The sequence below is a fragment of the Oncorhynchus kisutch genome, linkage group LG4 (genome assembly GCF_002021735.2).
Source record: "Oncorhynchus kisutch isolate 150728-3 linkage group LG4, Okis_V2, whole genome shotgun sequence".
Classification (NCBI taxonomy): Eukaryota; Metazoa; Chordata; class Actinopteri; order Salmoniformes; family Salmonidae; genus Oncorhynchus; species Oncorhynchus kisutch.
In genome coordinates this window covers 67,901,585-67,927,177 of record NC_034177.2, presented here as the reverse complement: position 1 = coordinate 67,927,177, position 25,593 = coordinate 67,901,585, and the positions used below count along the sequence as shown (strand labels likewise).

General features: G+C 43.0%; 1 protein-coding gene across 17 annotated transcripts in view; it reads right to left on the bottom strand.

The window, feature by feature from the left end:
- Window positions 1-770: 770 nt before the first annotated feature.
- Window positions 771-25,593, bottom strand: part of birc6 (baculoviral IAP repeat containing 6) — a 147,304-nt gene continuing 122,481 nt past the window's right edge. For all 17 annotated transcript variants that reach the window (XM_020481699.2, XM_020481707.2, XM_020481712.2 and 14 more), the window contains 5 exons: window positions 24,432-24,593; window positions 23,728-23,805; window positions 16,087-16,275; window positions 2,603-2,737; window positions 771-1,711 (listed from right to left, as the gene is read on the bottom strand). In XM_020481699.2, coding sequence (XP_020337288.1) covers window positions 1,532-1,711; window positions 2,603-2,737; window positions 16,087-16,275; window positions 23,728-23,805; window positions 24,432-24,593 — 744 coding nt within the window. In that variant the 3' untranslated portion in view covers window positions 771-1,531. The remainder of the gene's footprint in view (window positions 1,712-2,602; window positions 2,738-16,086; window positions 16,276-23,727; window positions 23,806-24,431; window positions 24,594-25,593) is intronic.

The following is a 25,593-nucleotide window of genomic DNA, read 5'->3' as shown; positions in this document are numbered from 1 at the left end:
TCTGTGTATATTTGCTTAGGAGACACCTAAGGCAACATATAGCCAACCAATTCACACTGAATCAAGCTGGATGTTGACTTTGGTCATTTTGTTTCACGACAGTGAAATGCACAAGCCGATATAAGCTTATCTTATGGTAAGTATAGGAGAACACAGAGGACTGACAGTTAGCTGCGGATGGCTACAAACTGCACCAGCAAACACATTTAATTATTATTATATATAAAATTTTAAAAAATCTAGATACTTCAGTTTAAAATTCTACCCATATAGATGGCCCATTTCCCTGCACTGGTAATAAGCACTGGGCCTTCCAAGTCACTTTACAGTAGCAGCTTATGCTCCCATGTGGATTGGTACCATGTTTTCCTTAAGAGGTTCAAGTCCAAGTTGTGTTCAACAACGCAGAAAGAAGCATTTGCACAATCAATCCACATTTTCAAGCTCCATTTAATGTCCTACCAAAAGGAGTATGTGACTGAACCGGGAGAGAGTAAAATATTAAGTGCTTTTTCTTTCACCGGAATCAACCTTTTTCAGACACAGCGGAACGATCAAAGTGTAGAAATGTCAAATAATCAGTGAATTAACTTTTTCAAAGTATTTGGTATGATGTCAATGTAGATAAAAGGCACATAGCAGCTTTGTATCTTAGTGGGATTGTTGAATACGCATAAAATCACACATTCAGAAGCGTTCACATACCGGTACATATCCCAAACATCTTACATACTCAGACTCTTATCTACACAATCAGATCAATGTATATATCCGGGAAAAGTAAAACAGGTTGCATTTATTAAACTTGCATTGAGAATTAGAGGCAAAAAAAACTTGCTCATAGCGTTTTTGAACAGCCTGTAAAAAGGGTAACAAGTAATCATTGCAATTAAGAATGTATATTTCAGCCTTTATTGAAGTTTACAGGATCCTGTAGAAATCAAAAAAGCGATGTCAATGGGCAACCAGAAGATTTCTCAAATTCAGGAAAGTGTATGTTTTCTTTTAAATAGTATACTTAAAGAACGACCAATATATTCCTGGTTACAACTGTCCTTGCACTAACAGTCCAAACAATTGAAATTAACATTCAGTAAACATTATTCTCTAATGGTAGGCTAGTTCCCTTATATATTCAGTGATTTCCTCTGTCATTATGTATACATAAACAAATTTAATAACATACCAATCAGTGGTTATTTCACAATTGAGAGAAAAAAAAAAGCACGAACAGTTTACACTGTTATACAGGTAAAAATAAAAAGGTAATTTGTTTGTCAACTGTTTCCTTAAGGGCATAGCATAGTTTGGAGTTTTGTCTTATTTTTGTTGGTTTGTAAGCTGTTTCATTCTCATCTAGTTTTTTTGTCCTCTTTATTCAGCCATTACATAATTCGATTCTTACATACAAATATTGACAAAATGGTGGCTTGTGCTTCGAAGCCGTCAAAGTCTATTTAATAACAATAGTAATAGTTGTGAGGAGGAGTGGCCGCGGCTTAGGGTGGAGGGGAGCAAGGAGGGGCGGGACTCATAGCGGGCCCTCACTGCAGGTGCCGTCTTGGCTGCCACTCGGCTTCTCCGCGTCCTGATTGGCCAGCTCCTTGACCCCGAGGGCGGCACTCTTGTCTGAGAACTCCTCCCCGTCAGGCTCCAGGCCCTCAGGGCAGGGCAGCTTCAGCAGTTCCTCTCGTAGCTGGGCCGTGTGTCTCTGGATGGGGAAAGAGGGAAAGAGGACAGAGTTATTACATAGGGCTCAGTTCAGAGCTACTATATGCTGTGAGGAGGCAAGTACAAACAGGGGCTCTGATGAGGAAATAGATGTATACTCTTCCCAACAATAATGACAAAGCCTGTGAACTAAACGCTCTTCCAAACCAATACAAACTTCAAACCCACCATTTAAGTTGTCTAAAATACACTTGGAGCTCACATTAATTTATTCCAGTTGCCCTTTCACTGCCAAAGCAGAGTATCTTGGACACTACTGAAGTAATGAAAAAAGGGACCACTTCTCACACATCACCTTAAAAAAAAAATACAAGGAGAAAGGAATCAAGAACACGCACTAAAGATCAACCCATCATTTCAGAATCTGAAACTATTTGCTGGAGCAAGAGAAAAAAAAGCCCTGAAGATAATGGGACTACAAAGAACTCTGTAGCCCTGCTTTAAAAACAACACTGGGTGTTGCCACAGCAATGTGAACAGCTTGCTGTGGTCCTTTAGTCTATATCAGGGTGTCTGGGAGATTATTTACACTGGGTATTAATTGTGGCTATTAACAGCCAGAGGAAGGGAGCCTTGCTGCCAGTGAGCGCTGAGTGAAGTAGGACGCGGGTCCCTTATCTGCTCGGGCCGCCTCGAGATGGTCAGAGGGGGAAGCCAGCAGTGGCGTGAATCAAGCCTGTCCACCATGCATAAACATCAGGGATGTTGCCCTGAGAGACCAATTCAGACCTCATTAACACAAACCAGAACTGTGTGCGCTTGTGTGTGTAAACGTAAGTGAAAGGGGGATGAGGTGTTACCTTCTGTGGTGAAGGACCACGTTCTGATATGGTTCAAGGTTCTCCTGTAGCTGAAGAGTGCATTTGTTTACCTTCAATGCAGCAGCGTGATGGGACATGGTGCGGCCCACTCTCTTGTCACTGCTGTACTGTTGGATGTCTGCGATCCACTCCTCACACTGTGCCATGACCTCTACCCGCTTCAGGTAGAAGTGTTTGTGGATCACCTGTGGATGAGAACAGCCATGAGTCTCAGATAAACATGCAGCACGTTTACCAGCAGTAACATTATTGAAACTCATTTCTGGTTTACAGCCATTTAGTAGGGCCAGGAGTTTTTCCTGTACACATGTACGTGCCCTAGTTATAGGCTATGGAATGAATAAAATATGCTGGGAAATGTAAATGTTGCTTCCATGACACATTGGAGGACAATGAGTATAATGCATGGATAATTCAATCAAATTTGCCCTTTGTTCTGCCTTCAATATAATCCTAATGTAACATTACTAAACCGCTGTCCAATGGCCCAGATTATGGAATGGTGAAGTGAGAGCCAGTCAGCTTTGGAAATAAAATCCCTTGAAATACCCCATGGTTCACACTGTAAATGACAAAGGAAAGGGTGAGTGCAATGACACTGAATCTAATAAAACATTTTTGTTCAGCATATTTCTGAATAGGCAACACACCGGCACTTCTGAAAGTTTTCCTCTGCAACAGGGAGCAGCATGAGGACTGGTCTTATTTCACTCTGACTGGAAAGGGAGTTGGATCTGGGCAGGCAGGCTGATTTGAAGTGCAGCGTTAACTTAATAAATATAAGCACCATTTCTCAGCTGAAAAAGTTTGGAGGAATGCTATGCAACGTTACCCTTGACTGAGTTCTCCAGGTCTGCACAGAGCCTGAGAGGCTGGGTACAAGTAGGAACTTCAAATTATTCATAAGCAAAAAGCATTAGCAATGGAAAAACCCAGGGGCTATCAGATCTCCAATATCAATACACTCCGTGTGTGTGTGTGCGTGTGTTTAAGATGCCTCACAACCAAGAACAACCTCAGTCTTCAGCCTATTCTGATTGCTAGAGTTTACCAGAGATTAATCTGATTAAATGAGAATAATCAAATAACAGGATGATTGCTGGTAGACACGGAACACAATAAAATGACTATAGGATCGAGCAGATCCAGAAACATGGGTAAATCAATCCTGTCAAAACAAAGCATGACTGACATGACTATTTGTTACGCCCGCTAAAGAAATGAGCCACCAAATCAGAAAAAAAAACAGAGGGGCAGAATTGGCTCTCCACTGAGACCAAGATTAGATAGATTAGATGAGATGTAGCCTAGTATTGAACTGTGTGGCGATCTAGATAGTCTTAATTATTGGGAGGCAGCTCTCTATTTGAATGGAGCAGGGCTGGCTGGCAACCTGCTTTCTCAGTCAAGTCTCTCACACTCCACACAGTGGGTCTGGGAGTGTTTATCACCAGGTCTCTCTGATGTCACAGCAAGCCTTGCTCTGTGCTCCAGTCAGCCACTTCAGCACCCCCTTACCCAACACATGCTGCGATGAGTGATGTGTCAGTGATGTCAATCTACACACACCACTTCTCAGTACCAACACAGTCTCTGTGGCAGACAAAAATCGGGATGCTACTGCTCTTCACTTTCCGTTTCACAACTATTGTTGGGGGATTAGTTGTCATGGCCGCTGGTTTGATATGTACCAGGACCAATCTGGAGAATGGGACTGGGCTCTGCTTCCCTCTCTCCTCTCCTGCTTGATTTACTTCAAATTATTTCTCCGATGCTCCCCAGCTGATTGCCGTGAATCCTTCAAGGTCACAATGGTGGGTAAACGTGGGAGAGTGATCGGTACGGTCACCTCCCTCGTAGCCGTTTACAAACAAAGTGCTCCTACTCCCGGCCAAGGTTATTATAGTAAACTAAAATGAAAGCTAATCATGAAAAAACGATTTAGTAAACTGAAATAAAAGAATTAACAAACCCGTCATCAAAACAAAATAAAATAAAAACAAATCATGAAATAAGGGTTTTTCAAGCTACTGAATTTGGTGGGTAAATGCAGAGATGTTTCAAATAGATAGGGATGCACAAGCTAGGCCTAACAGCAGTGGCAAAGGACGCACCCCGTAGTCCCCAACCAAAAATACATTTATGTATATACATTGTAGAATAATAGTGAAGACAAACTATAAAATAACACATGGAATCATGTAGTAACCAAAAGTGTTAAATCAAAATATATTTTATATTTGAGATTCTTCAAAGTAGCCACCCTTTGCCTTGATGACAGCTTTGCACACTCTTGGCATTTTCTCAACCAGCTTCATAAAGGTAGTCACCTGGAATGCATTTCAATTAACAGATGTGCCTTGTTAATTTGTGGAATTTCTTTCCTTCTTAATGCGTTTGAGCCAATCAGTTGTGTTGTGACAAGGTAGGGGTGGTATACAGAAGTTAGCCCTATTTGGTAATAGACCAAGTCCATATTATGGCAATAACAGCTCAAATAAGCAAAGAGAAATTACAGTCCATCTTTACTTTAAGACATGAAGGTCAGTCAATTCTGAAAATTTCAATAACTTTGAACATTTCTTCATGTACAGTCACAAAAACCATCAAGCGCTATGATGAAACTGGCTCTCATGAGGACCGCCACAGGAAAGGAAGACCCAGAGTTACCTCTGCAGCAGAGGATGAGTTCATTAGAGTTAACTTCATATCAGATTGCAGCTCAAATAAATGCTTCAGAGTTCAAGTAACAGACACATCTCAACATCAACTGTTCAGAGGAGACTGCGTGAAATCAGGCCTTCATGATCAAATTGCTGCAAAGAAACCACTACTAAAGGACACCAATAATAAGAAGACTTGCTTGGGCCAAGAAACACGAGCAATGGATATTAGATGGGTGGAAATCTGTCATTTTGGTCTGATGAGTCCAAATTTGAGAGTTTTGGTTACAAACGCTGTGTCTTTGTGATAAGCAGAATAGGTGAACGGATGATCTCTGCATGTGTGGTTCCCACCGTGAAGCATGGAGGAGGTGTGATAGTGTGGGGAAGCTTTGTTGGGGACACTGATTTATTTAGAATTCAAGGTACACTTAACCAGCATGGCTACCACAGCATTCTGCAGCGATACGCCATCCCATCTGGTTTGAGCTTAGCGGGACTATCTTTTTTTTTTTAACAGGACAATGACCCAACACACCCCCAGGCTGTGTAAGGGCTATTTGACCTCGAAGGAGAGTGATGAGTGCTGCATCAGATGACCTGGCCTCCACAATCACCCGACCTCAACCCAATTGAGATGGTTTGGGATGAGTTGAACCGCAGAGTGAAGGAAAAGCAGCGAACAAGTGCTCAGCATATGTGGGAACTCCTTCAAGACTGTTGGAAAAGCATGAAGCTGGTTGAGAGAATGCCAAGAGTGTGCAAAGCTGTCATCCAGGCAAAGAGTGGCTACTTTGAAGAATCTAAAATCTAAAATGTATTTTGATTCGTTTAACATCTTTTTTGGTTAGTACTGCATGTTATTTCATAGTTTGATGTCTTCACTATTATTCTACAATGTAGAAAATAGTACAAAATTCAGAAAAACCCTTGCATGAGTAGGTGTCCAAACTTTTGACAGGCACTGTATAAATTTTTTGATTGGGTTGGGGGCTTCTGACACCACTCGCTAACAGGGAAAAGATTGTCTAGGTAGATAACGTGATTCTAGGTACATGTACTACTAAAGTTAAAGAGCATTGGATTGTTGTAAACATGGGCGAGAGAGTTTTCTTCCAACATATTTTTTGCACCCATCTCGGCGATATTCCATTAAAATTCAAGTCACATTGATATTGACTTAATAATTTAAACCTAACCTATGACCTGAACCATCACCTTATGTTTTACTGCCCCCAGGTTGCAAAAAGTGACATCCTAAAAAACAATACAACACAAATGTCTCCTAGCCTCACACATGCTCTCTGTTCAACACTAAAACTAAATAGAAATATTTCGAAGCAACTAAAACTAAATATAACTAGCAATTCAGGTCTTAAAACTAACTGAAACAAAATTTAAACAGAACAGAAACAGAAAAACAAACAGAAATAAAAACTATAACCTTTCTCCCGGCGTTACTCAACTTCCCCCAGATTTGCAGATATCGAGCCACAGTGGTGACGTGTGCACAGGGCTCATACTACAAGCGAAAGCCCAGAGGCAGATCTAGGCCTGACATTATGTGGTAGACCTCCATTTAACATAGCCATTTAGAAATGCTTACCAATTCAAAAGGACTAAATTCCCAGGGGCGTTTCGTATTGTAAGGGCACTGCACACGTGACTTTTGGCATTTCAGTACACACATTGGTCATATGGATGGAAGCGTTGTGTCTATATCCAAGAGTCACTGAACATGGAACACGTGTACCCATCAGAGTAGGGTGTCTTGACAAATGACCTGTAAACGGTATGCTGGACACATACTGAACACACAAAAACACCAACAAATCCATGTGAGATACACACAATACAAACAGACAAATGCGCATACATGCACACACTGGCATGGTCTGCTGATTGTGTTCTCTATTTACAGATGAACTAAGTGACCATTTAGGTAATGCTACCGTCAACAAAAAAAAAATTCTTCATCCTGAGGCTCCTCTGACACAGCGTGCCTGCCTGCTGCATGCTAAGCCCCTGGTCTGCTCCTCTGACACAGCGTGCCTGCCTGCTGCATGCTAAGCCCCTGGTCTGCTCCTCTGCCGACTCTGGCAGCTCAGGTCTACTATGCTACAGCACCGTAAATACTGCCACTGTTCAAACGGAGTAGAGATGGACAACAGAAATCTCTGGAGGGGTAAATCAGTTTGGAGCTGCAGTCAAGTACCTTGGCATCAGTGGGGGAGGGAGAGTGTGATTACAGCTGGGACTGAGGCCGGGTGGGAGAGTGGGGTGGGCAAAGGGGGCAGGAGGAGAGAGAAACGAGGGCCTACTTCCCCAAACGGGCAGATAGCATGGCCTCTGGACGGTCGGCCTCTGGGACAGGAAAAACAGCCCAGCTTTATTCACGCCGACTTCAACACCACTGCCCCAGCGTCGAGTGGTGTGTTTGTGTCGGTTAATGTCAGCATTCTCAAATCTTCACCCGCACACCACGTCATCCTCTCCTGACAGAGACGAGGAGATGCTCAACAGTAGCACTCCTGCAGAATCCCTCGCCGCATGTTGCCTAAGACGAGGTCCTCCTCAGTCACTCAGATCCGGTGACTAAACAGTGACATTCTAAAGCCCCCATCGTCACTTTTGACTGACACTCTGCAGAGTCAAGCAGTCGCTGCCACGGAATTGGGCCATGGGAAGGAAGAGGAGATGTGAGGTTAGGGGAATGATCAATTTCCTTGCCAGCATAGCCATGGAAATCCTGGCAGCTGTGGCACATCACTCCTCCACTCTTGGCTTTCTCTCCCTCTCTGTCACGAAACCCAACATAGGAGCCCTATTTAACCTCCAGCGAGACTATACAGCAGCCTGCAATATTCTGAACCAAGCTGTGCTGGGTTAGCAGGTCCTTCAGAGAGGAGTCAACTCCCCAGCCTCGATAGGACCCACTGGGCAGAGGTGTCTCGCTAAAACCCAGAAATAATGCACTGTAATGGAGTGTGCTGAACACAATCACTTATTTCCTTGACAGGGTGTGCAAGCAGGACTGTGTGTGCGGTCCATCCACTGATGCATCCCCCTCTTGTTTACATGATAAATGAACACGTAAGGTAGCTTAGTTCCATCTGCTCTGGGAGGTCCTTGGATTGTGATTCTACCACACTGTATATAGTAGACTCGGTCAGGGCTGTCAGAGGTCAAGACAACATGCTGGTCTCACAAAGGACTCCATAACTTCCCCCCTCGTCACAACAGTGAATACCCCATAGATATAGAATTATATTTCTATGGGAAAGCCCTTTGATAATGAGCTCCATTCTTGTGTGGACCGACCTATGAAGAGAGGACAGTGGTGTCGGTCTCGCTAAGCTCCTGAGGGAAAGCGCTTTGGAGTGGTGGGTTTGAGATGTCAGCCACAGCAAAGCCTCCCCTAATGGCCTATTCACACTCGAGCAGGCTGCGCGCATGGGACCCCCCCCGACTCGCTCTCTCACATACAAAATAGGATCTATTTTTCAACGGCCAACCTGTTGTTCCTAATTCCACCTGACAATCTCCTGCTGCATTATTCAAGGTTGCTTTTTATTCTCTATCTCAGACTATAAATAGGGCATAGAAATGTGGGATTCTCACACACAATACCCCGGCACCAAAAATAAATATGTCTACAGTGTCACAGCTTTCACTGTTTACATGAGTGGAAAGAGACAGCGCTGAGCACACAGCATCATCAAAACGGAGACAATTACTACTGTATGTGTGCGCGTGCCGCAGCCATTCTGTTTGCAGCTGGTATTTTGTTCTGTCTCTGCCATGGGCTCAGATGGGGAAAAGGGCAGTGCAGGATCGTGTAGGAGTGTCTCACGAGCTTAATTGAATTTCAGGATGTCACTAAGGCAGTATTGCAGAGACCTGCCGTTTTCTCCAGCTCCCGGCTCCAATGGCCCATTTCACATTGAGCCGCTTTGACGTCAGATCCCTGTGGTTTTGTTACAGAGACTGCTGCCATGCAAAAGCTGACGATTTTCACCCTGGGACCCGAAAATGACACTGCCACGCTTCTACCACATAGCATGGAATATTACTGGGAGCAGCTGACGTGACAGTTTGGGTGTCTGTCTTGAACTCACTCACACACACAATGTACTTCAACAGTACCGCTACCTCAAAGGATTGGAGACCATTTGTCTTTGATGAACTATACAGTACATCGGATTCTTCTGTTTGTGCAATAGGCAATCTATGCCAATGTCTTACTCTAGTTTGATGCATTTCTCCAGGTAATCCTGTTGAGAATCTACATCTTTTTCGCGGGAAGACTTCTCCAGGTACGGTTCTATATCTATGAGATGGGGTCACATGGGGCCAAATAGATCCCGGACAAGCCTCCATAATTTTTCAGTTTTTACAATGAGTGGGTCTAATCCTGGATGCGGATTGGTTAACACCGCATTCCAGTCGGTGTCTATTCCACAAGTTATCACCGGCTAAGGCTATGACAGTGAAATGCCCATTTACTGATCCATCTCACTGCGCAATCTATGGTCTCTTCAGCCCAACCAGGCAACTTATGAACTTAATCATCACTGTAAAAAAAGCATCTAGACATTATATCCCCTTTCTTTAAAACTAGCATTTGACTGGCTCAATTCAGTTTTATGTAGCAACATTTGAAATGGTGATTTTTACATTGCATAAAAGTAGAGACTCAGAGCTACAAAATTGTATTTCATACACTACAGCGAAGGAACAATGGGAAAGTAATTCTGCTTTGAATGTTGATAAACTTGTAACCTCACTTTTGAGAAAATGGCCCCTGTTTTTTTGGTACCTACTGGAGGGCTCTGCCTACACCCTTTCAGCATCGGTTTAAGGATTCACACGCGAGGCCATGTACAAAAAAAACAAAAAAACATTTCAAGACTAAAATATGGTTTATACTACGGGTGTGTTCATAATCTGGAGAGCCAGAGCGTGCTCAGAGTGCGCACTGTGCGTTCGTAAACTCAAGAGCGTTTTCAGATTGTCCACTCGTAAATTTGGAGTGTTCAGAGCACACACACTGGACGCTCTGGCCGAGGAGTAGTGTTGATCTGAGCTTTCTGACCTAAAAACGGCAGTCAAACCCCCAAGCTAACTGGCTAACGTTAGCTAGCTTGCTAGCTACTTCCAGACACAAATTAGAGAACAGCTCTCACTGACCATTTTACTCGCCCTAGCAGGACTGGTTAGGCTGTTATTATGTTATTCAGAGCGTTGGTGACTAACTGTGTTGCTGGGAACAATCTAATTACGCTTTTTTGCCAACGTTTACTGACACTGGCCATATTCAACGGGTGGTAAGCGTTCCTAAATTCGTCAGTTATTCTGCACTCTGGCACACTCAGACGAGAGTGCTCTGATATCAGAGTAGATAGCCAGAGTGAATTTACCAGCTACGTCTATCGACAGTTGACGCAGTGACATCATTAACATTCTATTGAAATGGTTACTTGTATAGTGGAGTCTTTTTAGACATGTCGCTAGCTTCCCTTCTGTGTGTTCTCTTTTAGACTCCGTCTGCATATTTGCAATCATACTCTAATTCCACTGAATTCAAAACGCAGTTGTACTACGTGATACCTTTCAAAAAAGACACGTTAGAAAGGATTACCTACACATACTAACCAGCTCATGTTACAGACAGAAACGTGCTACAAGTCAGACCAATCTGAAATCATCTCTCATCTCTCCTCGGCCACTACTCCTCGGCCAGAGCGTCCAGTGTGTGTGCTCTGAACACTCCAATCATGTCCAGCCCACTCATCTCAGACAATAAATTTTTTTTGTCACATACACATATTTAGCAGATGTTATTGCGGGTACAGTGAAATGCTTGTGTTTCTAGCTCCAACAGCGCAGCAAAATCTAACATGTCACAAAAATACACACAAATCTAAAAAGTAAAATAATGGAATTAAGAAAAATATAAATATTAGGAGTGGCATTGACTAAAACACAGTAGAATAGAATACAGTATATACATATGAAATGAGTAAAGCAGTATGTAAACATTAAAGCGATGAGTGTTCCATTATTAAAGTGACCAGTGATTCCAGGTCTATGTATATTAGGCAGGGCAAAATCCTGCAAAGTTGCTAAGGAGCTAAAAGCAGGTGGGTGATGGGAGGCGGGACACAATGCAGATAGCCCGGTTAGCCAATGTGCGGGAGCACTGGTTGGTCGGCCCAATTGAGGTAGTACGTACATGAATGTATAGTTAAAGTGACTACGCATATATGATAAACATAGAGTGGCAGCAGCTATTTTGCTGTTATTCTGCCAGCACTGTTTGACGTGACTAACTTAACTGTACTTGCAAAGCTTGCAAGCAAGGGACACATTTAGAAGAAACGACTGACACGGTACCCAAACCGGCTGCGCGCGTGCGCTATCGTGCAGAAATGTATTTCTAAATTTATTTTGCGACGCTAGGCGCACGCGAAGTGTCCGGTCTGGTCAGCATTTAAGTCGAGTCCATAGATATGGAACAAAAATACTTCGACTGGGTCGCGTCTCTGGCAACCTAACTGACAGAGTGAAGGAACAGCCAGCTTGGGTAGCAACCCTAGATTTGTATCGGGACTGTTCAGTGGAAGGAGGAAATATTATTAATAAATTGATCAAAATAAAATGTTTTATGAAAAAAGGTCAATCATTATTTGAACATGTTGGTAACACATTGCATAAAAGTCAATGCTCTCGAAGCCGGTGTTTGGAGGATATATTAGCACGGTTTGACGCTCCAAGACGAACACCGGCTTCTCAGGCATTATCACTTAACACTAGAACCGTTAAAGCAGTCATTTTGACTGCTCATGAATAAAAATATCACACTGACATTTTTAAAGTCATGCCCCGCTCCGTCCTTGACTTTTCCTAAATAAGTTTATATAACACAATGCCGTTGTTAGAATCTCAATATGACAAACCGAACTGGAGTTATAACCCATTTTTTTTAATGATGTCCCCCGTTGACCCTCCTTTTCCAGATAGTAGGGCCTGTTCCGCGCCTTTTCCTGACAGTGGAATGTGCTGTGCTCAGTTGTTAAATCACCCTGATAATTGCCTCGAAACTGAACCTAAACTAATTTCACACATAGAACAGATGAAATAAATGAAGTAAAATATGAAGGGGGAGAAAGGGTGAGTTGATGAACGAGGGGAAGCGAGCGATGCATAATTATTTAATCACCAATTGTGAATGAAGAACAGGACAGGCCATTCTATTGAATTGGTATATTCAAATTGAAATCTCAAAATTATGTACCCTTTATCAGTCCACCAAATCCAAGCAGTTTTATCAGTCTACTCTGGCCTACTTAGAGTAGATAGTGAGAGTGTGAGTAATTTACAATGGCAAGAAGACCAAGACGAATGGAAGCACATGCTGTGTTAGCGTTACTGCAAGATCTGAATGAAAACAACAGATGGCGGGGAAGAAATGATTCATGACATCTCTGATTATTCTTCTGATTCTGAGCCTCAGCCTGATTAATCTACACCTCCTTGGCCCAAGTGCAAAAAAGCCAGAATTGTGCGCACTCTACAGGTGCCCACGCCACCACCAAATGAAACGTGAGACAGGAGAGAGGATGGGATGACACCGTTTAGATAGAACAAGCCGATGACAATGCGTCATGCCAATTATCAACACAAAATGTCAGAGAGCAGCCCTTACTTCTCAAGCAAACAACATCAGCAATGCACTCACCAGCTTTCGTTGTTTCCAGTGCATTCAGAAATTATTCAGACATTCACTTTTCCACATTTTATTACGTTACAACCTTATTCTAAAAGTGATTAGATTTCTTTCCTCAATCTACACACAATATCCCATAATGACAAAGCGAGAACAGGTATGCTGACATCTTTGCAAATGTATTAAAAATAAAAAAAACTTTGAAAGGACACTCGAAATTGCGCTCCGGTACATCCGGTTTGCATGGATCATTCTTGAGATGTTTCTACAACTTGACTGGAATCCACTTGTGGTGAATTCAATTGATTGGACATGATTTGGAAAGGCAAACGCCTGTCTATACACTGTATGAGGTCCCACAGTTGACAGTGCATGTCCCCAAGAACACAGAGGCCTCCATCATTCTTAAATGGAAGAAGTTTGGAACCACCAAGACTCTTCCTAGAGCTGGCCACCCAGCCAAACTGAGCAATCGGGGGGCAAGGGCCTTGGCCAGAGTGGGGACCAAAAACCCGATGGTCACAGACAGAGCTCCAGAGTTCCTCTGTGGAGATGGGAGAACCTTCCAGAATGACAACCATTACTGCAGCATTCCACCAATCAGGTTTTTACAGTAGAGTGGCAAGACAGAAGCCACTCTTCAGTAAAAGGTACGACAGCCCGCGTGGAGTTTGCCAAAAGGCACCAGGCCATGTCTAAAGGACTCTCAGGTCATGAGAAACAAGATTCTCTGGTCTGACGAAACCAAGATTGAAGTCTTTGGCATGAATGCCAAGCGTCACGTCTGGAGGAAACCTGGCACCATCCCTATGGTGAAGCACGGTGGCAGCATCATGCTGTGGGGACGTTTTTCAGCGGCAGGGACTGGGAGAATAGTCAGGATCGAGGAAAAGATGAATGGAGCAAAGTATAGCGAGATCCTTGACGAAAACATGCTCCAGAGCGCTCAGGACTTCAGACTAGGGTGAAGGTTCACCTTCCAACAAAACAACGACCCTAAGCACACAGACAAGACAATGCAGCAATGCTCCCATCCAGCCTGACAGAGATTGAGACGATCTGCAGAGAAGAATGGCAGCAATCACTGCCAAAGGTGCTTTAACAAAGTGCTGAGTAATGGGTCTGAATACTGTTTTTGCTCATTGTGTGTAGATTGATAAGGAAAAAAACTATTTATTCAATTTCAGAATAAGGCTTTAACGAACAAAATGTGGAAAAAGTGAAGGGGCCTAAATACTTTCTGAATGCTCTGTATGGACATACTACAGCTTTCAGGGACTATACAGTGGCTAAGGCACACACAGAGTAAGGAGACACTGCCTGGGATCTGTCTGTTGATGAGCTGGAAGCGTCATTCATACTTTTTTTGGAGAAAACATGTCACGGGACTGCGTACGAACTCGGGAGAGGCCGAAGGTCGAGAGCCGTGCGTCTTCCGAAACACAACCCAGCCAAGCCGCACTGCTTCTTGACACAATGCCGCTTAACCCGGAAACACCGTGCACCTGGCGACCGTGTCCATGTGCATTGCTCCCGGCCCGCCACAGGAGTCGCTAGTGCGCGATGGGAGAAGAACATCATCGCCGGCAAAACCCTCCACTAAACGGGACAACGCTGGGACAATTGTGCGCCGCCCCATGGGACTCCCGGGCGTGACAGTGCCTGGACTCTAACCAGGATCTCTAGTGGCACAGCAAGCACCTCGGCACCACTCGGAAGGTGAGTATTCTAATGTTACCTTAAATCTTCATTAACACAACCAAATTATAATTTTTGCAATAGCATATTTGAAATTACACTATTAGAATGTTGCAGGCAAAATGACTGCTCATTAGCTTGAAGGGGGGGTCCTTCAAAGCCCAGCAGTTTTAGTGTCAACTGGCCTTCCTCCCTGTCTCGCTATACAAAATGAGAGATAGAGGACATGGCAGTGCTCTCCAAAGGTCCACATCCCTACTCTGTCTCCCCAGTCTGGTCTGCTCACAGGGCTAATCACCATGTCTGACGGCCTGGTAAATAATGTCTGGCTAAAGGAAAACATTGGTCCAGAGGCTCAGGTTGAGGCCCACAGACAGACGTCCTGTCCTCTCTTCTGATTGCAGGTAGAGAGCGACCGGAAAATACATTATTGTTTTGGCAAAGCCAAGATGCTTGGCAGAGCAAGCAAGCACCTGGGATCTTAATTTCATTCTGTGTTCTCATCCAGGTCCACATTCCCAGAATCCAATATTTTAAATCGATGTTGGCTGTGTGTGCACATGCACACAGGGGCAAACGACAGAGCAAAGCCAATGACAATGCCATTAATAAGAAGTTATTTCTTGCTGTGTCATGAAGCTCCAATGAGATACAATGTGACAGAGAGAAGAGAAACAAGAGAGTGAGTGGAATGTCAGGTGCTGAGTTCTATCTGCTCGCAGTGTGAGTGATTAGACACAGCACATGTTAAAAGCCTAACTAGAGCCGTGTATCTGGCTGTGGCGCCTTAAGTTCCCTCCATCAGACAGCAACACCAACACAGGGGCCACGTATGTGGTGCTGACACAAGCCTCCCCTGCCTGGAGGAAATCATTAGAAACACATCTTCTACCACCTCCCAATCTCCCTCTGCTTCACTTTCTTTCCCTCTACCCTCTCTTCATCTTCCCCTCCCCCATCCTCTCCACCTCTCTAGGCCGAGTTGGTGACTGACTGCATCTACTGCGCTATCAGCCTGCGCAGCCGGTGTCAAGGACAGGAGGAAATCAAATACGGGGCCGATATTATCTACCTTGGAATTAATCAACATTGAATTTATTATCTGCCACTGTTGTAATAAAGGACAGTGAAGGACTTTGGGCCTGTATCAGACCGTTTTTATTAAGCAGAGGCTGGTAGCTACTGTAATAAAGGAGCATGCTGAGTGTTATGGTAATCCATGACAGAGAACGCTACTACAATAGAATTGAGGCATTATTATACACTGACGTGGGTCTGGTTGAGATGTCAGGAAAGGTGAGGGTTAACAGTAACAGGAGGAAGGCTTCGGGTTATGTAATACTCTTACCCCTTTCAAAGAGCATGCAGGGTAACCTAACTATGTTTGAAAGGGTGAGGTACTGCAGGATAGCCTGATAGCAGGGCGGGGGGGGGGGGGGCTCACCTCTTTGAAGCAAGGCGAGGCATTGCGCATCTGCTCAAGCATGGCCCACTTGACGGAGGCCTGCCGGATGTTTCCGTCATACTCGCGGGAGCTCTGTGTGCCGCTGGGGGTTCCGCGTGAACGCTCGTAACCCGGCTCGTTGAAGTAGGGCTCCGACACCAGGATCAGCGACTGCACTGATACCAGCACCTGGAGGAGAGAGAGGGACAGAGCGAGAGAAATAATTGAAATTGAGAGAGAAAGAAAACGACAAAAGAGAGAGACAAAGAGAGCGAGAAAGAGAGATTAATGTATTTGATCATTAGGAAATACACATATAGCCAGAACTTGTTGGGAGGTTACTGAAGAGGGTGTGGGGAGAGCCGAAGGGGGAGCAAGAGATACAAGATAAAGAGGAGACAGAAGCAGTGGGAGAGGTGAAAACATTGCAGAGTCTACAATGAGCATCACAGCAAAAAAGCATGGAGGTCACTTTACAGACAGCCTTCACGGTATGTTGCCTGTAAAATAAATCAGGAAATGTTTTTTAGAACCCAATTCATTCAGTCTTTTTACCAGATCCTTGCCGGGATGAGCTTTCTATATTTCCCGTGCACAACAGCACGTTTTGGAGTGGGACTAGATATGGGCTGATGTGTCTGGACGTCTATTTTATTCAATCCATTGACTGTAGAGCATCACAAAGGCATCAATTATTAATTTGTAATAGGCAGGTCCTAAGAAACATAAGATAAAATAATAAAATGCATTTTCAAATGAATAGAATGGAATATTTTGAGTTGAATTGTGTTACTGGTCTGTGCAGCCTACAGGCGACATGTCTGCACCACGCACATGAAATCAATAGGCCTAGAATATTTGGGGAAATAAACCGACAACATATTTTATAGCTGGCTAAGAAATAACAAATACAAATAATATTTTCCCCACACAACTTGCGACACGGCAACCTGTGGAACCGTTGTCATAAAAGCAATATTTTTGAAACTGAGCCCAAGGCAAGACCATTACTTTTTGATTCATGTTTGATCGCTTTCCTATCCCCACTCTGCTTTGTTAGGGAGCAGGCGTAGGGTCTTACATTGAGAGTATCTTCATCATGATACCGATAAAATAATAGCAATGTATATTTTCAAAAGCATGTGAGTGTCGTGTTCATATTTCACAACCTCTGCGGGCTTTTGGAGTTGCCTACACACGATCAAGCAAAAATAATAGAACTACACCGGATAGAAAAATGTATAGATGAGCTATACCACCTCTACTTATTTGCCCAGCCAGAAAAACAAATATACAGAAGGAAATCACATTGATTAATTAAGACTGTAGGCCTACGCTACTAAGCGACTGAAGAACAAAATCATCCATTTGTTAAGCTACATAACATGCTGACACAATGTTCTGATCAGCATTAATCAATGTGCCAACTACACAAGATGATCATGAGCAGCACTCACCTCAGCTAATATTTCCACAGCCTAATTGTATTCTAACCAATATCCAAATGGAGACTCAGTTTAAAAGAAAAAAAATCTGACATTCATTGATTTATCAAGACGAGTCCCCACACTTGTCTGAAATTGACCACAGTGCTGGTAGGATATTGCTTCAAATGTATTATAACAATTGGATGACTGGGAGTTTTAGTTAGTAACAACATGATGCCTCATTCAGCAAGCGGTACCAATGCACCAAGTCTGGAACCAACAGGACCCTGAACAGCTTCCACCCCCATATTGAATTCAGGCTGTAACAACAAAATGTTGAATAAGTCAAGGGGTATGAATTAGAGGTCAACAGATTATGATTTTTCAATGCCGATACCGATTGGAGGACCAAAAAAAGCCGATACTGATTAATCTGACGATTTGAATATGCATATTTATAATAATGACAATTACAACAATACTGAATTAACACTTATATTTCAACTTAATATAATACATAAATATCTATTTAGTCTCAAATAAATAATGAAACATGTACAATTCGGTTTAAATACAAAAAAGCTAACGTTTAAGTTCCTTGCTCAGAACATATGAAAGCTGGTGGTTCAATATTACCAGTTCAAAAGTTTAAGAATGTAGTTACTATAGGAATAGTGACGCGTTGACGATTTCCCTCTATACCATTTGTATTTCATAGACCTTTGACTATTGGCTGTTCTTATAGGCACTTTAGTATTGCCAGCCTAATCTCGTGAGTTGATGGGCTTGAAGTTATAAACAGCGCTGTACTTCAAGCATTGCTAAGAGCTGCTGGCAAACGCAGTCAAGTGCCGTTTGAATGAATGCTTACGAGCCTGCTGCTGCCTACCACTGCTCAGTCAGACTGCTCTATCAAATCATAGACTTAATTATAAAATAATAACACACAGAAATACGAGCCTTAGGTCATTAATATGGTCAAATCCGGAAACTATCATTTCTAAAAACAAAACTTATTTTATCTAACGGGTGGCAACCCTATGTCAAAATATTTCTGTTACATTGCACAACCTTCAATGTTATGTCATAATTATGTAAAATGATGGTAAATTAGTTCACAACGAGCCAGGCGGCCCAAAGTGTCGCATATACCCTGACTCTGCTTGCACTGAACGCAAGAGAAGTGACAATTTCCCTAGTTAATATTGCCTGCTAGCACGAATCTCTTAACGAAATAAGCAGGTTTAAAAAAAATATACTTCTGTGAATTGATTTTAAGAAAGGCATTGATGTTTATGGTTAAGTACATTTCTGCAAAGATTGTGCTTTTTTTTGGCAGTTCGCTTTTGTTAAATCATCACCTGTTAGGCAAAGTTGAAGCAGGCTGTGATTCGATGATAAATTAACAGGCACCACGTTGATTATATGCAGTGCAGGACCAGCTAGTTAACCTAGTAATATCATCAACCATGTGTACTGATGATGTGAAGATTGATTGTTTTTTATAAGATAAATGTAAATGCTAGCTAGCAACTTACCATGGCTCCTTGCAACCTACTAGGTCCTTTTGACGCTGCACTCGCGTATAAGGTGGTTAAGCCTGCCATGCAATTTCCTCGTGGATTGCAATGTAATAGGCGGCCAAAAATGCCAATTACCGAATGTTATGAAAATGGCCCTAATTAAATCGGCTATGCTGATTAATCGGTCGACCTCTAATATGAATACTTCCTGAAGGCACTGTATATAGCCATGCTATTTTTTACTCGTTATTCACTGTGTATTTATTTATTGTGTCACTATTACCATTCAGCTCATTTTTAACTCTGCATTGTTGGAAAATGACCCAACATTTCACGGTTAGTCTTCACTTGCTGTCTGCGAAGCATGTGACAAATAGCATTTTATTTGATTTATTCCCACAGTAATTCTTTATGGATCTATCCACTTGTGGTTAAGAAAACAAAAGAAAACAATGCATTTGGTGGGCTATGCGAAGAACTGGGTGAAGAGACATGCCTTGTAAAGTTAAAAACTGCCAGGGGGATAGTAGTAATGGGTGCTGCTTTGCAACCATCAAAATGTATGGAGTGTAGTGCGTGCCAATGCCACCTCCGCATTAAGGCTAGATTTCATACTAAGCCATAGGCAGAACTTCACCACAATCAACACAGCTTAAGCTTTGATTACCGGAAACACCTTTCAAATCAAATGAAATGCAGCTAGTTTGCCGTCTTTCCAGCTTCAGTTTGAAGTGATTGTTCACTGTGTAGTTGTCTAGCTCCTCTGAATTGAGTGTTCTGACGAAAGAGCACATTTAGAACAGCTTAAAGAAACCCAAATAAAAGTTTGTCACGTGCGCCAAATACAACAGGTAGATCTTACAGTGAAATGCTTACTTACAGGCTCTAACCAACAGTGCAAAAAAGGTATTAGGTGAACAATAGGTAAGTAAAGAAATAAAAACAACAGTAAAAAGACAGTGAAAAATAACAGTAGCGAGGCTATATACAGGCACCGGTTAGTCGGGCTGATTGAGGTAGTATGAACATGTAGACATGGTTAATGTGACTATGCATATATGATGAACAGAGTAGCAGAAGCGTAAAAGAGGGGTTGGCAGGTGGTGTGTGGCGGGAGACAATGCAATTCAGATATAAAGAAAAGGAGGAAAAGACTTGGCGGGATACTAAAGTTGACGGGAAAATGTTTGAAAGGTATTTAAGAGAACGTCAAGACAAAAGCATCATTTTTCACTCTGTAAAAAAAAGAAATCCTTCAATATATCTTTGTAACGATTCAATTAATGCTCCGGGTCGTCTCAAGGAGACTGGGTAAACGGCACTCTCCATCACTCTGCCCAGTATATATTACCCACAGAGCCACTCTGTCTGGGCGGCTGACTCCCCGTCTGCCAGCCCAAGCTGGACAACACAAAAGGTGCTCCAACCATTTGGCCTTGACGGTCAAGTAGACGTCAGCCTAACAATAGATGATGATTACCTCAATCCTTACCTCAACCATTAGTGAGGATGAAGACAGATACTGGGTGAGTGCCAAGGGCCAACGTCTACCAACTCTGACCCTGGCGACCTTTTCCTTTTGACTCTCTGAACTCTCCCACCTGTGCCCTCCACAACCTGCTCATCGGATCTAGATGTCGGCTGATTTTGACTCGATTCCACCACTCCCCCATTCAGCCTCCTAATTCCATTATCGATCTGGCAGACACTAACTACAATGATAATCAATGGAGACGTCTCTATCTCGATTTCGAACTCACCAATCCTGCAAATGAGAGAATAAAAAAAAAGGGAGCCATTTCCAAGGACTCTTTGACTTGTTCCTGAATCAATACATACAGAAAAATGACTCTCCCGTAATGCACAGTGGATGACATGTTTGATGGATGGACTCGCAAGGACAAACTTCTGGCCACAATGCCTTCAGACACCAGGGATATGGCTTGACCGATACCATAGTTAATATACAGTATAGTATACTACTTAAGACTAGCATGTGACTCCATTTCATATATAGTGCACTACTCAGGTCAAAAGTAGTGCATTAAATAGGGAGCTATTTGAGATTTGCATCAAGGCCTCTACCAGTACAACAAACAAAGTTGAGACTGGCTGTCAATGACAAACGCTGGTGTTAATACCCCTAAACAGCCCATCTCAAAGTGGTGGGTGTCAAGAGGGGATTGCCTATTTGGATAGGGATAGAAAAATGAAAAGCATATGCAGAACCATGGTAGAAATGAAAAGGGAACCTTTTGAAAATGGGAAAATTATTATAATAAAAGGTGAAACTAAATATAATCTGACAAGACTGAATCCAAACATTACACTGTTGATTTTATGTGCATTTTAAATTTACTGTACTTTTTGCAGCATTTGTTGTTTAACTAGAGAGAGAGAGAAAAAAAATAAAAATAAACTCTGGACACATTCAGTAACTTCAGAATATTAATGGGAAATTTGGGGTAGGTGCAAAAAATGACAAGGGTTTGAGTGAGAGGTATAACGGGTGTCTCCAATTGGCCACACACCTCCCCAAAGTGTGCACAGTTCCTACGTCATTTCAATGTACTTTTATGACTCTTCAACCATAAGGTACTATTCTATGATCTCTCCTAGCTGTGCTGTTGAGGAACTACAGCAAGCAGAGTTGTAGTTGTTTTGTTTGTAACACATCCCTGCAATCACAATTCCTGTTGTTTCCGCATTTCAAAAATGCATAAACAATACTGGCGAGAACTGGAACACGCTGTCGTACACTTCGATCCAGAGCATCCCAAACATGATCAATGGTTGACATGTCTGGTGAGTATGCAGGCCATGGAAAAACTGGGAGATTTTCAGCTTCCAGGAATTGTGTTCAGATCCTTGCGACATGGGGCTATGTATTATGCTGAAACACGAGGTGATGGCAGCGGACGAATGGCACAAATTTGACATCAGCAAACTTCTTGCCCCTCATGACGCCATACACGCTGTCTGCCATCTGCCCCGGTACAGTTGAAAACGGGAAAAGCACACTTCTCCAGCGTGCCAGTGGCCATCGAAGGTGAGCATTTGCCCACTGAAGTAGGTTACGACGCCGAACTGCAGTCAGGTCAAGACCCTGGTGAGGACGGCGAGGAAGCAGATGATTTTTCCTGAGTCGAGTTCAACAGTTTGTACAGAAATTCTTTGGCTGTGCAAACCCACAGCTGTCTGTGTGGTTGGTCTCAGACGATCCCGTCGGTGAAGAAGCCGGATGTGGAGGTCCTTGGCTGGCGTGGTTACACATGGTCTGCGGTTGGACATACTGACACATTTTCGAAAACGATGTTATGGTATTGAAATTTACATTTAATCCTCTGGCAACAGCTCTGGTGGACATTCCTGCAGTCAGCATGCCAAATGCATAGTCCCTCAAAACTTGAGACATCTGTGGCATTGTGTTGTGTGAAAAAACAGCACATTTTAGGGTGGCCTTTTATTGTCCCCAGCACAGGGCACAAATGTGTGATGAGCGTGCTGTTTAATCAGCTTCTTGATATGCCACACCTGTCAGGTGGATGGATTATCTTGGCAAAGGAGAAATGCTCACCAACAGGGATGTAAACAAATTTGTGCACAAAATTTGAGCAACAATCTTTGTGCGTATGGAACATTTCAGCTCATGAAAACATGGGCCCAACACTTTACATGTTGCGTTTATATTTTTGTTCAGTATAAGTTATAAAATACAATCTTAGTGTTACAATTTTTGTATGCATAGAACAGTCATGAGTGCATTCAGATGAGTGTTCTCCGCCAAATTTCTTCACCATACGACAAACATAGGCTCATTCTGTTCAGAAAAACCCAGGCTATGACCGACAGCATGTCATCTTGTAAATCTTCAAGCATTGTGATCATAAACACCGACACTATATTACATACGAGCTTTATGATATGGAAATTTGAAGTGCACATTTGGACTCAAGTGTTTGGCTTGCTTGTATGACATCAAAGCAATATTTATTATAATCCTCAATGTCTCATCTTTCAAATTACCTTGAATTCTCTTCATTAACAGCGTTGCCCTCACTCAGACAACAAAACATTTGCAAAAGTTGCCCAATTAGTGGGAGGGATAGGGGCAACTTCTTGTCTTGTGCGTTGCTCAAGTTCAGAACCGCTGTCAGTCTAAACCAGGGTTATTAAATTCTTACTCTATGAGATCCAGAGCCTGATGGTTCTGCTCTACCTGATAATTAATTGCACCCGCCTGGTGTCCAAGGTCCAAATCAGTCCCTGATTAGAGGGGGGAAATGAAAAAACGCAGTGGAACTGGCTTTGAGGTCCAGAGTTGAGTTTGAGGGGTCTAAACCAACACTGTGCTTGTGAAGCAGAGACCTTGAGCTCTGGTGTCATGTATAGCATGCTACTGTACAGCCACTGCATTCCAAGTTAGGCGATTATAGTGTCCAAATCTTTCAACACACAACATAAACCATATTAACGGGTTTATAGTACTGAGGATCCTATAGTACTGAGGATCCTTCATCTGTCAAAACAGCTACCTATTGACACACCCCCTGTTGTCAAATAGAGACAGGCTGATGATCAACCATCCCAAATAACGTATGAGATTGGCGCTGATTTTCACAGCAAAAATAAATAAATAACTGACCCATGAAAGGGTGGTGGCGGTATAGTCCAGCGGATTTCTGTCTCACCTGTAAAAAGCTAGAAGTCTGAGGGTTCCATTTTTCCTCCGGTCTCCCGTGCCAGGTGTTGAGGATACTTAAACACACCTGGAGAAGACAGAACAGATCAACAACTAAAGTTAACAGAATGATCAGTGTCAGGTAAACATCCACAGGCCCTCCTACCCAGCCATCCCTCTTTCCTTCCCTCCCTCCCTCCATCCATTGTTGAGCAGAGGGAGAGCTGAGGCCATTTTCCCTGGCCTCCCCACCAGTGGTATCTCTGCTGTAGAAAGCCCACAGTAATTCTTATAGCAGCTGTCTCCTTCCATTATGAAAATAGATGTTCCCCGTCAAAGCCTTCCTAATGAGGAGGAGCAGATGTGGCAGGCTCCAGCACCTTTACTGCTTTTCACCAGGGGAAGAGAGAGACACCAGAAATAAACTAGTCTTGAGGAAAGGCTACTCAAGTCAAGCCTCCTCTCTCCCCTCCACTCCAAGCTATGAGAGTTAACAGGTTGATGGTACCACAGAGGGATCACTCTGGGCAGACTGGTGATGATATAGATTCAAATTCAACATATTTTTTTGTGGAAAGCCAAAATATGAAGGGATTGGAAAATGTTACACTAAAATGTACCACAGACCCAATATTTACCCTTTTGATTAAAAGCTAGGCAGTTGACCCAACTCCTCACCAACCCCTTAACCCCGAGTAAGTATATGGGACCCACCTTTCCGTCATTGTAGAGGTTTGGGTTAAAGCGCACGCTGTGTCCACCAGTGGTCTCTAGGTTGACCAGGGGCGGGGAATTGGGGTAGTCCTGGGGGAAGTACACGTCAAACTCAAAGCAGCCGTTAGCATATGGTGTGTCCGCCGGGCCCGTGATGAGAACCTGCAGCACACGGACCACAAGGGGTTAATTAATGACCAGGGCTGTTGTGACCGTATTAACGCCACACCGGCAGTCACGAGTCATGAAGGCAGTCAATTCCACATGACAGTTTAGCCACGGTAATTAATCTTCTCCAAGCTCTGATGCAGGTCATTAGTAGCCTACCAAATTTGCTAACTGCCTGGTACTCAGCACTGTATTGCCCCTCTAAATCACACCAAATGTAATCGAATATCTAACCAAACACTTAATGAGAGCCCATGAGCTCATGTTGCACAACATTTCTATAGGCTATGCAATTGCGTGAGAAAACAGATGCCCTCTATTAAAAAGAGGAGGACCCATAAGCATTCTATAGGCTCGGCGAACTATATTCATTGATACATTTCCTTTATATTAAGCACATTGCTGCTCTTTACAACAGGAGTATAGCCTAACCTGGCAGATTGGAAAATAAACCATAGACGACAAGAGTCTGCCATTCGCTATTTACAGTTGAAGTCAGAAGTTTACATACACCTTAGCCAACTACATTTAAACTCAGTTTTTCACAATTCCTGACATTTAATCCTAGTAAAAATTCCCTGTCTTAGGTCAGTTGGGATCACCACTTCATTTTAAGAATGTGAAATGTCAGAATAATAGTAGAGAGAGATTTATTTCAGCTTTTATTTCTTTCATCACATTCCCAGTGGGTCAGAAGTTTACATATACTCAATTAGTATTTGGTAGCATTGCCTTTAAATTGTTTAACTTGGGTCAAACGTTTTGGGTAGCCTTCCACAAGCTTCCATCAATAAGTTGGGTGAATTTTGTCCCATTCCTCCTGACAGAGCTGGTGTAACTGAGTCAGGTTTGTAGGCCTCCTTGCTCGCACACGTTTTTTTAGTTCTGCCCACAAATTTTCTATAGGATTGAGGTCAGGGCTTTGTGATGGCCTCTCCAATACCTTGACTTTGTTGTCCTTCAGCCATTTTGCCACAACTTTGGAAGTATGCTT